An 18340-nucleotide genomic window follows, 5' to 3' on the forward strand; every position below is an offset into this window, starting at 1 on the left:
GAATACATATAAAAATACTTTTAAAGTGCCTGGCACATGAGTAAAAGCTCAATACTTTGTTGTACTGTTATTCATTTCAGATAAGCAGGCAGTTGTGGCTTCCTAGCAACCAGAAATCATTCCACATTGCTCTGTAATTTGTATGAGGTATGTATGACACAGTAGAAAGAGCATGGGAAGGCCTACATTTGAGTCCCGTCCAGGCTACTATGGGAGTATAATCTTGGGAAAGTAATCTGCACTTTCTTTGTTGTTGTTGTTTTTTTTTTTTTCAGGTTTATTTATTTTGAGAGAGACCAAGGCAGTGCCAGTCGGGAAGGGGCAGAGAGAGAGACTGAGAGTCCCAAGAACACTCTACTCTGCCAGCACAGAGCCCATGGGAGTGGGGTTGGAGGGCTCAAAATCATGAAATTGAGAGATTGTGACCTGAGACGAAACCATGGGTCAGAAGTTTAGCTGACTGAACCACCCGGGAGCCCCAGTAATCTGTATTTTCTAATCTCAGCTTCCTTGTCTATAAAATCCTGACCACTCAGGACTCTTAGGAAGACAGAACAAGAGAACATATTTGTGTAAAGAGTTTTGCTAACCAAAAGCACTGAATGTGTGTTAATTATTATACTGCAAAATTTCCATTCCTGTCATAGTTTATTGTTATATTCTTGGTTAACAGGTTCATACTCACTCACATAATGAATGTATGTAAGATTCATTGTAGGTATAAAAATAAATAATAAAGGAAACTTGTTATTGCATGCTTCTTCTTTAATAGAACTCTAGTTTTAAAAAATCGAAAGTTCATGGCTAGGAAGGCATGGAGAAAAATGTTTATGTGTCTTTTATGCATTCTTAAATTGAGTTTTTGTGTTCCTAATTAATTAAAAAAAAAGAAAATATGCATGTTTTATCTTCCATCATAATCCAAAAGCATTTATTCTTTCCGTTATAATTCTGGGCTATGATGCCAATCTGCAATTTCTGTTCTGGAAAAGTCCATTTTTATAGTATGATCTTGGTACTAACCTATTATATAAACATTGGATGTTACAATACAATTAAGGAAAAGAATAGTACATTTTGAATCATTATACCACAAAGAGACCCAAACGCAATAAGATATTTCTCCTATTCAACTGCTGTCCTCAAAACTCTGAGGAATATGCTTTCAATGTATTACATGTTTGAAAAGGAGTCCTTTCCCAATTAATGGATGATGCACATGGAAAAACTCAGTAAACTGCAAGAGTTTTCATAGGTAGGATGCTATTATAGTTAGTACCAACTGGTAAGATACCTAATAGGCACATCAAACATAATTTGGTCAAACCAAACTCTGGTTCCCACCCTTCACCCAGAATGGCTCTTCCTTCAATCTTACCCTCTCAGCTCACGGCAACTCCCTCCTGTTGCCCAGGTCAAAAACCTAACAGTCACTGTTGATTTCTCTCATTTCTGCACCCCCTGAATCCATATTTAATGTGTTAGCAAATCCTTTCAGCTCTACCTTTCAAATAATTCTCACCATGTCTCCTGCCCCATGTTGGTTCCTGGATTCTGCAACAGCATGTCACCTCCCTCACTGTTTTAGTTTTCTCCATTAGTCCTTAACTTACTAATTTACTTTTACTTTGATAATTGTTTGTCCACAGGGAAGGAGGCTGTTTTGTTCACTTTTGCATCCCTTGTGCCTAAAATAGCAGTTGGCATGTTGAAGACACTCATTATATTTATTGATTAAAAAAACAACAACCCAGCCTCTTAAATGGTCTCCCTGCTTTAATTCTTGCCCCCTGCAATCTATTTTCAACAAAACCTTCAAAGTGTTTCTGTTAAAAACTAAGGAGTTATCACTTCTCTGCTCACTGTCTTGCTCAGAGTAAAAGCCCAGGTCTTTACAATGGCCTACGAGAGCCTACGTTATTTACTTCACTCCCAGATCCAAGGCTCATCCACCTTACCTTTGACCTTGCCTTTTCCTCCTTTTGCTTCCTCATTCTGTTCTCACCACCCTGGCCAGGTGTACTGGCCATTATTTCTGCTTGAAAAGCTCTTCCCCCTACAGTGTCACAGCTCACCTCACTTCCGTCACCTCTATGCTCAAATGTCCCCTTCTCAGACAGGCCTTCTGTACCGACCTTACTGACAGCCCTCCCCGCCTCCACCACTCCCGGCCTCCACGCACGCTGACAGACAACCAACGTACGTCACCCTAGCTTTTATGCTCACTATTTTTATTAACTTTCTTCCCTTCGGTAATATGATCTCCATAAGATCAGGGAATTTTTTTTTCTATTTTTTTTTAATGTTTTATTTATTTCTGAGAGAGAGAGAGAGAGAGAGAGAGAGACAGCGTGAGCAGGGGAGGGTCAGAGAGAGAAGGAGTCACAGACTCCAAAACAGGCCCAGGCTCTGAGCTAGCAGTCAGCACAGAGCCCGACGTGGGGCTCGAACCCACGAACCACGAGATCATGACCTAAGCGAAAGTCGGACGCTTAACCGACTAAGCCACCCAGGCGAGATCAGGGAATTTTTAAAATCTCTTTCATTTCCTGCTCACTCCTAACACCTAGAACACTACTTGGCAAATAGTTGGTGGTCAATTACTATTTGCTGAATGAATGAAAGAAGCAATATTCTCTCAGGAGGTATCTAAACCCACAAAGGTAGTTAGCGGGAAAAGAACACATCCACTGTGAATTACTCTTACAGGTTATCCCTATCTGTTACAGTATCCAAAAAAGATCTGACATCGTAGTATATCAATCTTTCTCCAAATAAATCAACACTAGAAACGTTCTGCTGGAGACAGAGAACAGGGAACTCTACCCCTACGTCCCTGGTATTGTTAGTTTTATTTTGTTTTGCTTTTAGGGCTCTGGTAAGGATCTTTCCCATTAAAATGTATTTATTTCATAGGCAAATTTTTCCCCAAATCTGCCTTACCCATGTTTTTCTGGCCACGGCCGCAAAGTTGAATATTTGGTGCCAGAGGCAACTGATTAGGTTAAAAATACATACTCTGCTTTAGGCTGGCATCCATTTGTATTTCATTATAAAATGATATTAAAAATTATGCCTTGGACTCTTAACTGTCTACAGCACAGCACATCTGTCACCCCAGTCTGTCCTGTCAATCTGCCTAACAGAGTGGGTAGAGCAGCCAGTGATACTACCATTAAGAGATAAGGGAGTTTGAGGCCCAGAAAAGTTGATAATACAGGAGACCCTTGGCATGATTTCCTACTTTTATTTTGAAAATCTTATCTTACTGCAAGTCGTCTCAAATGCCAGATAGAAAAGGCTGTCCTAGGCTACACAATTAGTGTTTTTGAAAAAAGCCTCAATTTCGGCCATACTATTGGGATGTTGAACATCTGTACTCAATACCCTGTCATGATGTTTCTTCTTGCTAAAGCTGAGCTCTAATAAACTGGCAAAGATAAACAGGATCCAACCACCCTGTGGTTTTAATTTCTAAGAAAGTACATAATTTACGAATCTATATTCTTTGCCCTACATTTTTATTCAGTGGTAGTCTAATTTTAGACATCCCCTCCCCCCACCAGGCTGGTTTCTGAAGAAAAGTGCTACCTTCCTCCTCAGATTTAAAACACTGGACTATCATCCCTACTAAATAGAAGTCGCCCTCTCCAAAATCATCTAGCTAAGACCCTGTGCCTAGACCTCCCGCCCTCCGAAGTGCTCCTGTAGAACCCAAGCCTTGGTCCTAGCGCTGTCTCCCGTGAACTGCCCCGTTACCAGCTGTCCCCTTCCACAGGAGCGTACATTTCTGCAGAACAGGGATTCACCCTCTCTGCATCCCAAGCAGCTAACACAGTCCTCGGCACATGACAGGTGCTCACTGTATGAAGGCTGAAGAAGTGAATGAAAGAAGGGAGTCATCAAAGGGAATGTTGACAGCGGGGAAGGCGATTTTACTCAGATATTTGTTCTCTTCTATATCTCCATGGCGTCTTTCTCTCTGATTGCTTTCTGTTCTCTAGACTATAGAGTTTCGAAGTAGAAACCAGAGGTGACTTGTCGTGCTTCTTACTCTTAGGAAGACAGGTGCTGGCAGAAACACGCAGCCCTGTGGCTGCACATAACAGAAATGATCAGATAGTAGAAGCAACAGTCTGGTCTTCCTTATGATTTTTTTCTTGTATTTTGTTTTATCAATAGGTTCAGAAATCAAGGCATGGAAGAGGAGTGTGTGTGTGTGTGTGTGTGTGTGTGTGTGTGTGGTGTGTGGTGTGTGGGGGGGTGTTCCTTAAATGTTTTCCCAACGTGGACCAGTGGGCTTTGAGGTTTTTAGTTTGAAATGCTCCTCTATGCTATAAATTACAGGTCCCCCAGCCTACCAACTGTCTTATAAATAAAGGAGAAGATGGTAAGGTGAGCTATTGCTGTGAAACAACACATTCTTATGAATTCAGCAAACCTGAGAAAAGCCCAGAAGCAAGGGCTACACTTCATGATGATAAAAGCCTTTCTATGCCACCAGTAGAACATTTTGTTTTGTCTACATTCCTAGAATCATATGGTTCAAAAGTATTAAATTACCTACATCAAACTTTTGGGCCTCTCTCTCCTGATATCCTCCTTTCCCCCCCAAATCTTTAAACCCTGTTCTAATGGACATGCAACCCTATGAATTAGATCTGCCAGGACCCCCTCGATGCTTCTTCACATACTGTTGAAGGAATGCTTGAGGCAGGGCATGAGAAGATGACAGATACCTTCTTATACAAGACATCTGGTTCAATCCCTGGCGTGGAATCCAGAAGCATGGACCCAAAGGCATCAGCCTGTTTTGGGGTTGAGTAGCTTTACGTGTCCTATGGACCTACTTCATCCTTACCCAAGCCTGAAAACTGTACTAGGTAAGAGTTTTGGCAGATAATAAAATGCTTCAATTCTTGGTTTCACACAACTCCGCCGGGCGGGTATCATCACTCACGTTCTACAGATGAGGAGACAGATTTGAAGAGGCACACAGCTAGTAATTTAAAAAGTGGGGATTTGAGACCTTATCTTTCAGACTTCAGTGACTGTACATGGTATTCCAATTCTTCCGCAGGGCCACAGGGGCCCCATTTCCCATTACTGGAAAACGCACTGTGAATGCATGAGACAGTGATAGTGCAGGGGCAGATGTGTTTAAATGGAAAAGGCAGAGTATTAGTGGTAGGCTTTTAAAGAACTGTGTCATTGTCCTGTACAGAGAGGGAGAGGATGAACAGAAAAGTGGTATACGGAGGCATGTACAGGGCACAGTAATTATGTGACTACCAATCTGTGGGCCACTATCCCCAGTGACTAGATTTAAATAGAGGTTGGGGATGGCGATTTCTCTAACTTGTCTGAAGACATGACATTAATACACAAAAACAGGACACACCTATGAGCCTCTGCTTCTCAGAAGCTTATTTTCCAAGCTAAGCTTTCAAGATCTGTGGACCAGGCCTCGTTTTGTTTCCTATGTCATTGGACACTCCGGATTTTCTCCTTTGTTGTCAAGTGCTGAACCACCTCTAATCAAGGGAAGTAGGTCCCCACAAAATTGCCCCTGGGCCCCCAATCTTTTTGCTGTAATACCAGGCTCCATATAAAATGGCGCTGGCTTCTACATGTGTTATCAGAATGAATAAATACTAGACAACCCACAGTTTACCCTCAGAGATATGTCCGTGAGGGACTCCAGACATTCTGGAATCAGTGTTCCCAGAATGAAATCCAATGAACATAGTGTCAACAGAGGCCCATTTTTCCTCTCTGGCCCTTTCCTGCCTGCACCCGATACCATTATGTCCCCCAAACTGAAAGTAAGGAACCTAAGAGGCCTAGAGTCCTCCTTTGTTATACTCAGTGAAGTGACTGTCCAGTCCCAAAGCTTAGGTCACAAAATATCCCTCGTGCTCCTGTCCATTCAACTTCTGTAACTGCTGCTCAAGTTCTTCATCTTAACATTTCTTTCCTGGGCTACTCTAACGTTTTCCTCTATGGACTCCTTGCCTCCAGTCTCACCTTTGAAGACCCCGTTGGAGACCTGCTCTCCTCAGGATTAGTGTCACAATTCCTATCCTTTCTTACACTTTGATCCCGGAGTAGAGGTTTAGGGAGTGCTCAGCACGCCATCTGTCAAGATTCAGTGGTCCATCCGACACCTCAGAACTCTGTCTCTGGCCATGACTCTTTTTGGACATTGTTCTGGTCCAAATAAAAGCCAAATTTGTGTGTTTGAGCTATTTCTATCCCCTTGGTATCTTTAAAATATCAGGGACTATCCCTCTAATTCAGCAACTAATCATTCCTATCATCTACAACGGTTGTTGTCAGTCTGCTCACATGTTCCCATGCTATTCAGAGAAGAGCCAAGAGTTTCTTTTCTTTTTCCATCCAATTATACGTTCTGTTGCCTCCCCCCGCCACACCTGACCATCCACCACAGTTACCGGCTCTGATCTCTGCCAGTCTCTTCCTCTTGGTGAGTGTTCAAGGTACACACCTTTGAACTGTTACTTTGATTTAAGCCTTTTTTCTCCTCTAGGTGATATATGAGGTGCACAGCTCATCAAATGCATTTCTCTTGGACTGTAAGCTACTGGAAGGCAGGCCTATCCAAAAGCCAAAGGAACTTTGTGCTAATAAGAAGGTATGCGAGGAGATGCTGTTGGATGATCATGAGAAGAGCATTCAAAGCTACTCAAATAGTATGCAAAATGTAATAGTCATAGCTTGGTTTCAGTCTTGGGCCTATAGTTACACTATGGTAGCCACCCAAACACCCAGTCACTTCCACATCTGGCGCAGCTGATAGCACCCAAGAGCGGTGTTCGCTGCCATCTGATCTTGGCTCTGCAAACTCACACTACAGCCATCGCTCGGGATGTGTGCCTATCACTAGAGCCTGTGCAGTTGGGACGGAACTTTAAAGGATTCAAATACAACAAGCTTTATAAGTGACCGGCGCCTCGTCTCAGCCGTACTTACTGGGTGAGGTCGGGGAGGCTGCACCTCCTTCTGTTGATGTGGTCGGAGGCTTTGTGTCTGGCACGGGCAGAGGCACGGGCCTGGCCATCGGTGGTGGCGGCGGCGGTGGCAACATTGGGGTGGGAAGGAATGGGTTGTGCACTTTGCCTTGGCTACTCCCGTTGGGCTGTGAGGGTGGGAACAAAACAAAACACGCAGAAGGAAAAGAAGAAACAGATACCGACCATTAGCGGCTTCTGAAGACGAAACATGCACTGGTCCACCTTTTTATGTAAAAGTACAGAGTATTCTAGCTGTCTGAATTCTTGCATAAGAGCGTATGGATTAAAAAACCGTTGGGTTGTGCTTAAGGCGTTCCACACAAGTATGGTCTTAGGCACACGTGCTCAATGTAGCCTCGACTTTTCTCTTGAATTATTCTGGCCTTCTTTACATCCTGCTTCCGTAAAATGACCTGTCAACTTGTGCTTGGAATGTCTCACTTTTGTATGAATTCCCACCTTCATCATCATTCCCCCGAGTATTACTTATTTCATATGTAAGTGCTTTCCATCACATCTATTTCTACAGATATATATAATGAAGTTTCCCAAATATGCACTCGAAATTAAAAATATGATTTTATTTTCACTCGTCAAAGTTGATATTATATAACATTTAATAAATATGTTGAGTGAACATGAAAAATTTCTTTCACATATTGTATAACATCAGGCACAGAAACTTTAGAATTGAGCTGTCAAAATTCTGCTAGGGAAAAATATCACTTCTAATTTTGATTTAAATTATATAAGCATATGCCATAAGAGTTGTATTTATTTGGCTGCCTGATGTTAGAACAACCAAATAACGGCTCTTTAACAAAAGAAAGTTCCCCTCTGAAGAAAGCACTAAGGTCCATTGTATTTTCAAGTTTTCCAAAACAGTCCCATGAAGAGACTTGCCTTAAACCCTGTGAAATTTTGATCAAAACACAAAACCGGGAGTTTGACAGTTATACAGGATAAGGTCATGATTATTTTTAAAAAGTTAGAAATGTAAAAGTCAGATTCTTGATGCTGGTGATCCCTGCAGACTTTTCATGGGTCTCCCAGGTGGCCTTTCTGATTCCAGACTTCAGGGATAGTGTCAGCCAATGGTAACAGCTGGTACTGAGGCTACAGCCCCGAATCAAAATTCAGTTGTGGGAGATCCAGTGGTCCCAGGCTTTTAAGCATAAGTTTCCTAATTCTGCAGCAGCAGCCTCTGTCCACGCCTCATCCACACTTTCTTATATGTTTGGTATTGTTCCTCAAAGACTATCTCGTCTGACAATCAGAATGCTGGGCGTTCTTGCCAGCAACCTTGCCCGGGTGTTATTTCTGAGTGGGCTAAAAGTCCATAAGTGAATGCTTTAGAAGAAGCCAAGCAAATGAATACACAAGCAAAAAGAAAAAAGGCCCCATATTGATTTGTTGTCTAGACAGAAATGTATCTGCTAACACATCACCAGACATTAGTCAAAGCTGCCTGTTCTGTCTCAGATGTGCAGAATCAGGTATTTCTACACGGGACGAAAGTCAGTGACAGGGCTGTGTGATATAATGTTCTAAATTAGGTGATGATAATTATGGCTCATCTGCAGCTTCATGCGCAGTTATTAGGAGCAAAGGAAAATCACATGCGGCTTTATGCTGGTCATTATTTACGATTTATTATTATTATTGGCCTTGGTATGCAGCTTTTCAATGGCAAACATTTAGTTCCATTTTGAAATAAAAATTCACGATTTTTAAAAACTCACTTTTACATTTGGAGTATTATTTCAAATCGAGATTATTTGGTTTCTTGGAGAAAAAATGAAAATATTCATTTGAAGCTGCCGAATACTGTTTAGCTTTATACAAAGATAAGTGGGAAAGATAACTACTTGCAGAAATAACAAACCATAATAAACTGTACTTCTAGCATCTTGAGTTCAAGTACTGGTCAACTTGATCTAAAGTGTTAGAAGACTGTATTTTTAAAAAATATCAACTTAGCTGATCTGAAACATCTGTGCCCCCTCATCCCTCTACCTCTCCCTTCCACCCCAAATCATTATTTAAAATTATTTGGTCTTTCTATTTTGTTAACTGCGTGAGCTCGAGGGTTAGTGTGCGCGAGGTGGAATTATCAGCCCACAGACCTTAGAAGGTTATTCAGTTCACCCTTGAGATGATTTATATCCATAAACTTGACAGTTGCGAACTTAACACAAACACTTTTTAAACCCTGGCCAATCACTCTTAGAGCAAGTTAACTTTCCCACAATCTAGAATAAATATGACATTTGCCTGCAGTCCGTCAGCACAACATTAGAGCACAATGTCACATGGTCATAAGGTCTCCCCTTGTTATTTTTACATTCGGTTATTATTTCTAAAGAAATTGGAAAAAAAAAAGAGGTCTCCTTACATTGAGGAACCCCACCTGTCCAGCCTGCTGACCAGCATCAGGGCAGACAAGTTGGACAAACTCTTTCAGCGTCTCCTGAGGGTGATAGCGGATGGCTGGGTGAGAGAAGTAAGGTCCCGGCTGCTGGATAATGGGCGACGTCGGAAAATGAAGAGTCGACGGTGTTGCGTGCGGGCTTGCTGTAGGAAAAGAAAGCGTCCGTGTCATGAAGAGAAAGACCCGCTTTGCCACAGATCCTAAGCCCGGTCCAGCTTCCTTTTTTCTTTCTTTCCTGACCCAACTCATAACACTGCTCCTGTGGCTGAAGTGAACACTGGGTATGTCTGATAGATTTTCTTCCGCAAGGCTCTCAGACAAACATGGAGGTTAGATTAGGGTAGGGTTTCAGGCTGTCTTTCCATTTTCAGTGGACATGAGTTATAAAGGCATTAATAATCCTTGGTGAAGCTGAAGATTATTCATTACCTTAAGAGCCTTTTTAATGAAGCAAGCAATAAAAAATGTATTTGGTAGATTAGACCTGATTTAACTGACATTACATGTGACAAATTCTAGTTTGCACATATGGATCCTCTTTCATGCTGAGCTAACCCATAGACAATAATTCATTGTTAAAGCTCTTATACTCCTTACAAGGAAATTTCTAGGGACTAATACAGGATGAAATTTTTTTGAAGTATGTAGTAAATGATCACTTAATGAACCTGTGTAATTTGGATACCTCACTTTACATGGAAGGTTCACATAGCTTTTTTCTTTGCTTTCTTTCTTCTTCTTCTTTTTTTTGGCCAATTTAAAGCCACACTCAGAAATGCATAAATGTTAGACAGGGGAACCCACAGGCTGAGTGGGCAGTGACCCCTGCTAAACTGTGGGCCCTCTGCCCATAAAGATTGACACAAGAACTCAGACAATGATTACTCCTTTTTATTTGAGCCCTGCTAAATTTTATTTGTATAGGAAGATTACATTAGATTAAAAAACTTATGTGAGCCGCTTGATAATGTTCCTGAGAGAACTTCTGCCCTTGAATTCGAAGGGTGATTGATCAAATCTGTTAGGGAATAAGAGGGGCACACAGGGAGGGTTGGAGATACCCAAACCAAGCAACACTAAGGTAGCAGCTTTCCTCGGGGAGGGCCAGGAGAAACAGCTCCCAAATAAAAGCAGGTGAGAGTGCTTATCTTGCCTTACTCTTTGCAATTTAAGTCTTTAAACTCTTGGAGTCCCTCCAAAGACCAAACAAAGGGATACCCCAATTTTTAAAGAGTAGGATCTTCCTAATACCTAGAGGGACTCATAAAACAGTCAAACAAATGAAGCAAGACAGGCCACACCTCTACCACTACCCTATAAGCAGGGCTGAGGATGTAAAAATAATATATCGCCATTGATCACTGGCCATGGGTTCCTTTTTCTTTACTGGGATATCTTTAGTATTGGGGTGCTTTCTAATAATTGAAATGGCTAAGGATTTTGGGGTTCAGCATAGCATCTGCAGTTTGTAAAGAGTGAAAATGGGGGTTTGGAGTAGAAGCAATAGTCTACGCCATGTCTTGCACTTGATCTGATGGGACCCTTCATTCATGCAGCCTTTAATCTATCCAATCCACACTGATCGGGTTGCTAATATGGGCACGGGATACAGCAGTGTGCCAACACAAAGTTTCATCCTCAGTCACACAATTGGGGGTATCTTGAACATAGCTTATTGAAACTAGAATTCTTGTGACCTTCCATGCTTTATACTTGCTCCTCTCCCAGTCTTTCCCATTTTAGTAAATAGTTTTTTCTATTTAATTGTTGACTGTCATATTCTCAGAACAGTGTCTGGCCCTTTATAAATACTAGTTGAATGTACAACAAGTGACTGAACACAAGAGTGGTACAGAAATCAAGAACCAAACAGATAGGCTTAAAACGCTGGGTTTTTTCCACCTGGAAAAAAAGCCAAGGGGGGGGCGGGTTATAGAAAAACCAGTAAAACTCAGGACTTCAGAAAATAAATGATAAAGCTGGCGATCCATTATTGTCTCTGAGTTTAAACCCACAGGCTAAAAAGTTAAATGACTCTGGTCATCTCTTACTTTGCCAATTGTGCTTTGAAGAACCAAAGGAGTTTCGTTCATCTAATATGGTATGGTTGTCACTGCTGGTAGCAAGAAATTGTGACCCAGAATCACCTCTGACCAAACAGCTTCTAGTTAGGGACAGAATGTAGTATTTCCCAAACAAGGCTGGGAATGTACTGAGCATAACAAAATGATGTACTCAGTTTCTGCAGCATGTGTAACACCAAGGTGGGAACTTCACTCTTAAGAGTCCCTGGGAAGCAGACATTAATGATAAAGTGGCAATGCCTCAGGTGCTCAATGGAAAGTGATAAATGACTGTTCAATTATGAACCTGTAGTGGCCAGCAGAGAAAGCTGTCCAAGGAAAAAATTCACTTGAGGAAATATCAGGTGGATAAAAGTTAAAGAAACTTGATAGAGGGAATCATTCAACTAATTTTGGAATCCCTCCTTTAATGTTAATCAATATCCTAGCCCCTTTTGTTAATTGTTGTTAAATATGTAAAAGAATATTGTTAGCAACTTAAATTTAGATCTTAGTTTATTGTATTTTACTAAAATGATTTATTCACCTTTCCCTTGTGGCCCAGAGTTTAACCAAAACTTAAGAACACATGGTACTATATGAAATTTATTCTACAATGACTGGATTTATAAGGACCAATTAATTCTTAATTAGCACCAGGAAATAATTTAGCCTGTAGTTTCAAATTAGGCAATTGCTGAGTCTGCATTTCAAAGGGTTCTCCTTCACAACTCCTACCTTCTCAGGCCTTGGACTTTCTGGTTCAGCCATTGGTTTACTGTGAAACTGAGTATAAATCATTCAAGATCCTGAGCTTTAATTTCTTCAAACAGAAAATAGCATCGCACGGTTCTGTTAAATATTATTAAATACATGCTATCTTTCTAGATAAACTGCTAGTATTACTCTTTTACTGGATGAGACCTTTATTCTTCCATTCTCTAAAGCTCAGACTTCAGCAACATCTAAACTTGGGTTTTCTTCTCTCCTATTTCTTATCTTCTCTCTTTTCTCTTGGATTAGATGTTTTCAGCATGCTTACGTTTTTGTCTGAGTCATCTCAAATCATTTTAGAAAGTGTCGTTGGGGTTAAACCAATCAATTGCCCAATCAGTAAAATTCATTAAAGGTACATTGAGAGCTTCCAATCAGGGATCCTACAGAGAGAGACAGACTACCATTATGAATCTGGCGTGGTACTAATGTAATGCACAAAGAATGGTAGGAATCCAAATTTTTGACAGAGGAAAACATCTCTTATGAATGTGTATGTGTGTGTGTGTGTGTAGTTGACACAATAAAAAATTATAGCACATTATGTCAATGCATATTTAGATCCTTTAAAATGTGCATTATTTACTTGAGAGTCAATAAAGGCTTTTCTCAAGTGGTTACAGTTTATTGCAGTGCATCCGTCTGTATCCATGTTGATGTTAATACAATTTTATGTATTAAAAGGCACTACAAAATTGGCTGCTTCTGGGGTCTAATACTCTTAGTACCCTAGGCCAGGAGCAGCAGAGTGTCAGAAACAGTCTGCTCTGGGTGGATCTCACTACCGGTTTAAACTTTAACCAGAGGCCAGACTTATTTAAAACAACTGCTAGGCTTTTCACAAACAATATGAGTAAGAAGGAAGGAAATTTGATCAGGTTTTCTTTGGCCAGAATAGCACTGCCTACACATTCTGAACAAAGTAGCCACAATTCAGAAAAACAAGGAGCCAGAATTTCCCAAAGGGTGTAGAGCTCAGTTATTTATTACAAAATGATCATATTACTGGATACTTATAAAGGAGAAAGCAGGTCCGACAGGTTGGTTTACTTGTTTGTACTCCATACCCCTCCCCTCGCCCTGCTTCCTTAAAAGATTCTCTTGGTTTTAGTTTGAAAGAGAAAAACCTAAAAATTCAACACTATATATATATAGTGTATATATATATATATCATATATATATAATTTTTATATATGTATATATCATATATATGTATTTAAGTTAAAGGTGGTTTTTCCTTTTTTTTTTAATGTTTATTTATTTTTGAGAGAGACAGAACACAAGCAGGGGAGGGGCAGAGAGAGAGGGAGACACAGAATCTGAAGCAGGTTCCAGGCTCTGACCTGTCAGCACAGAGCTGGACATGGGGCTTGAACCCATGAACCAGGAGATCATGACCTGAGCTGAAGTTGGATGCTTAACCAACTAAGCCACCCAGGCGTCCCAAGATGCTTTCTCCTTTAAAGCAGAATTAAAACCAGGGGTGGAGAAGGTCAAGGTCATTACTAGGTTATTATGTATGCTGAGAGACTTATTGGATCCAAGTGACTCTTGGTCTGTGAGACCTCCATAGCGGGAAGGCCTTATAGACATATATTCTAGCTCAAAAAACCATGACACGAGGGAGGCATAGCCAGGTAAGTTTGGAAACTTGTATTTCATTCTTTTATAAATCTTGAGGGGAAAAAAAGAAGAAAGTAATCCCTCCTTACCAATTTTAGTAGTTTTGCCCAAACTCATACAACCTTCCCACATTTTCCTTCCAACCAAAATTTTATGAGTTGAAGTATGTTTTTGTATTTAACCTGACATAGTATTAACTGCTTTATTCCTCATCCACGAACTGTCACAGATTCTCACAGATTGGACAGGGACTTGGATTCTTTTCACATTAGCATTTGCTTTCGAGACTCCAAAGAAAAGCTGTCAAGAGAGCAGTGCAAACAATGAAACCTAATCCCCCGTCAGGTGTGTGCTTTTAACACAGTGTTACACACAGCCTTCTTCCCTCACAGAAGGAATGATCTCTCCGAGCCTGGGCATTTGTAAAACTTCACAGTCTTACCATTAAATCAACACTGAGTCAGAGGCAACAGGTGAGAGTCCAGACTGTTTCTCTGGGTTAGCACAGTTACCAGAAAAAGCCACTCAGCTCTCTTCAGTAGTAAGATGTTCTTTAGACAAAAATAACTATTTCCATAGAGCAATGGGTGGTATTAAGAACTCCTGACTACTCATATTAAGAAGTAAAGATTTTAATAAGGCAGAACTTTAAAAGGAGAAGAAAGAAGAAGAAAAAAAATGTGCTAAAGGTGGAAAAAAATGGCAAATGGAATTTGAACTATTTGGGTTGTCAACTACTATGTACCTGGCTTCCTCGGAAATTCAAAACCACAGTGTATAACACCACTGTAGCCTGCCCTAAAGCTGGGAAATCTACCTTACGGTCCACAGCTATAATTTATAAATCATGCATGATCAGACCTGCTACTTATGAAAGCAGGTTTGGAGTTTGGAAGCACCAAAGCAGGAGTTTGGAATTACGGGGTTTATTTTAACGGAGACACAAGGAAAGGGGAATTAGCAATGGGTTTTAAACCTTTAGGAGGTGGACCCTTTTCTAAATAATAAACCTTAAGTTAATAACTTGAGGCAAGCCAAGGGTTTCAAAACATATAGTACATATCGTTAACATCGTCGAGATGCATGTGAAAGACCTGGATGTCATAGGAGAGAAACATGACCTTCCATTACGATGGATAAAGCACTACTTTTTTTCTATTATTGCTACCAGGGTAACTTGATGCTATACTACATTTCTAAGATGACTGGTATATTTGGTTCCATTTTAGTTAAGGGGGTCTTCAGGTTGGAGACCAAATTCTAATGTCTTCTGGAAAAGCAGACAAAAAGGGGGAGAGGGGCAGGTGAAGTTCTTTTAACATTTTTATTTAGATCAATTTTAGTTACTTAAAGACCCTTCTTGCTCTGGGGCCCTGGGTTATAACCTTACAACCTGGCTTATAACTCAGGGGTGGGCAAACATTTTCTGTAAAGGCCAGGGAGTGAAGAGTTTAGGCTTTGTAGGCTGCCTGGCCTCTGCTGCAACTGCTCAAGTCTGCTGCTGTGCTGCCGAAGCAGCCGCAGATGCTACATACACAGATGAGCATGGCCATGTTCCAACTACATTTTATTTTCGAAAACAGGCAGGAGACTCGACTGAACTTGTGGGCCATGGTTTGCCGGCCTCTGGTGTAGACCCACACAATTCCTGTTCACTCTCCAAACACTCGTGATGCTCTGCTCAGGCGTTGAGCACCTGACAATCATTGTTCCTTTCATCTCTTCCCTGTCAAACCCTGTCCTCATCCTGATCGACGTTTCTGCTGAAGCCTTCTGCATTTCTACTAACTACCCATTGGCATTCTTGTTTTCTATGCTGCGTCTTTGTACTTCTTGACCAGCTTCACCCACTCTTCTTCCCATCCCACACTGTAGCTCTTTGCTTGGCCCTCTTTGCCATTATTTAACCTGCTTGGGTCTGTGCTGGTTTCCCACACTTGTATCTGTAGAATTTCAAGTTAAACATACAAGTAAAAACATGTTACAAGCATAATATGAGGACCATGGGCTTTACAGTCACATAGGTATAGATTCAAATTTGAGATCTTGCACTTAAACCAGCTATGCTTTAAGCTTCTGAGCTTCTCTATGACTCAGTTTTGCCATCTGCATAATGGGACTAATGATATCCCATAGATTTGTTGTGAGGATCAAATGAGACAAAGTATATAAGGGATGTGGTATAGTTCTGGACCACGTGTAAGTGATCAATAAATAGCTTCTTTTATTGGTAAACCTATCAGAGGGATGGAGATAAGGATGGCAGATGAATAAGTTGAAATTTATTCCTATTTGCTAAGACCTGCTTGGATTACAGAATACACAAGGGGAAAGGAAAAGTAAGAAGAAGAGGTACCTGCTGCTTACCTGTCCCTTGGACAAATGAATACATAAATACTGATGAAAGAGTACGTACTTTCAGTATCGACGCGGCATGAGGTTCTTGAAAAGAAATCTCAAAATAACAGAAGGCAAAACAAAGCAACAGTAGCAACTCTGATCTAATGGTCATGGATACCAAAAATACAATGACCTATGAAAACTGTCTGAGCGAATATACTTTGAACCTGGATCTCTGCTTAAATCTCAAACTCTTGATACTTAACCTAGAAACTTAGAACCATCTCTCTCTAGACTCTATTTTTCACTTACATCTACAATCCTTGAGTGTCCATACCGAACTCCCCTTTACCATGTAGACCCCTGCTATCCAAGCAACTTTAGAGCTAACCAGATTCTATGCATGTCTTTCTCCTGGCCTCCCCAGACCCGAATTCAACAGAAATTTCTATCATTCCATTGAAAGGCCCACCAGGTCAGTTTTGGGGAATTGCTTATTGGAGCTCTAACACATGTTAAATCTAAAAAAAAAGTTTTTAAAGAAGATCTAGAGTATTTTTAAGAAAAATTTTCTCATTATTATTTTTTTTTGGAAAATTTTCTAACTAGATTAAAAGACTTTTAGTTTTATTTCTGCCACTATTTGGCTTAAAATATATAAACAACTTCTGGGTGCCCGGGTGGCTCAGTCGGCTAAGTGTCCAACTTCAGCTTAGGTCATGATCTCGCAGTTTGTGGGTTCAAGCCCTGCGTCGGACTCTGTGCTGACAGCTCAAAGCCTGGACCCTGCTTTAGATTCTGTGTCTCCCTCTCTTTTTGTGCCTTCCCTGTTCATGCTCTGTCTCACTCTCTAAAATAAATAAACATTAAAATTTAAAAAACTTTTATAAATATAGGCAACTTCTTTCTCTTCCAGTTCTCTCCTCTGCAAAGTGAAGAGTTTGAACCCAGTCACTGAAACTCACCTAGCTTTACACTCCAGTGGAATTTTGTCTCTGGGAATATATACAAATACTGAGTACAATTGGTTCATAGTAAGAATGCTGAAATCTAAAATATCTGAAATAAGGGAGCATATGCCCTTTAAAATAAATTATTTTTTAAATGTTTCTGAGATATCAAGGTAAGGTATAGAGTATTTCTGGACTCAGGCTCTCAGACACCCTGACTCTGGGAAGGCTGTAGTATTTAGAGTTTTAAAATTCCTGAGTGTGCTTGTTCAAGCTCTGAATGATAGAGGACTAGCCTTTGGATCCCGAGGCCCTCCTCTCTGACAGACACATGATATTTGTGCACTCTTTGCCTTGGCTTCCATGATGGCTAACGTGAAGTGCGTTCGAAGACCACACAACAGCGATGGTTACTGGAAGCACGAAGAGGGGCTATTTAGTAAGCAAAGCTGGAAAGAATCCCATTCCATGAAGAGAATGTGAGCATCTATGTAATATGTAAGCAATCCTACGAAATGAGAGATGAAGAATAGGAAACATGGCAAAACATTGGAGAGAAAAGCAACCCCACAGAACGGATGACCATGGAGGTTAACAGAAATAGGCAGGGAGTCCTCTAACAACCGGCTGGAAGTGCACTGGAGTTACAAACCATAGGCCTGCAAAAGAGAACTTCCAAAGTAAAATCTGTGGGGGGCCCCCAGCCTCCAGCCTCTTGGAGGATTACCAAGGGTTGGGGCCTGGGTGCTCTGCAAGTGTCTGCAGGCATGGAAAAAAAAAGAGGCAAAAACCAAGCACGTAAGCAACAAAACCCCTGATAAACAGAAAAGCGTGGGCTGATTTGCGGCATTTCCCCCACCAAACTGTCAGGTTTACGTTGTAGTTTAAGCCCCTATTTCTGAGAGACATGTTACTTTCAAAACGTACTCCTTAATTCCAAGTATCTTCCTGAATATAACCCAGAGGAGTGAAAGATTTACTCCTGTGGTCGACTTCACACACACACACAGGGAGGAAGTATGGGAAGAGATAGTCCAGTCAGAGGTTCACGGTTTTGTCCCAGGTTGGGTATCAACCAGCTCTGTGTCCCTCCTGGTTTCCTCTACTGCAAAATGGAAACTGTA

At 40.9% G+C, this 18340-nt stretch overlaps 1 protein-coding gene across 4 annotated transcripts in view; it reads right to left on the minus strand.

Moving 5' to 3' along the window:
- Window positions 1–18340, minus strand: part of NFIA (nuclear factor I A) — a 370202-nt gene that overhangs the window by 50401 nt on the left and 301461 nt on the right. For 3 of the 4 annotated variants that reach the window (XM_039238382.1, XM_039238398.1, XM_039238404.1), the window contains 2 exons: window positions 9430–9608; window positions 6994–7159 (listed from right to left, as the gene is read on the minus strand). In XM_039238382.1, coding sequence (XP_039094313.1) covers window positions 6994–7159; window positions 9430–9608 — 345 coding nt within the window. The remainder of the gene's footprint in view (window positions 1–6993; window positions 7160–9429; window positions 9609–18340) is intronic. The other variant, XM_039238388.1, reaches the window with a different exon arrangement.

The sequence above is a fragment of the Hyaena hyaena genome, unplaced genomic scaffold, assembly GCF_003009895.1.
Source record: "Hyaena hyaena isolate Hyena2069 unplaced genomic scaffold, ASM300989v1 scaffold_5, whole genome shotgun sequence".
NCBI lineage: Eukaryota > Metazoa > Chordata > Mammalia > Carnivora > Hyaenidae > Hyaena > Hyaena hyaena.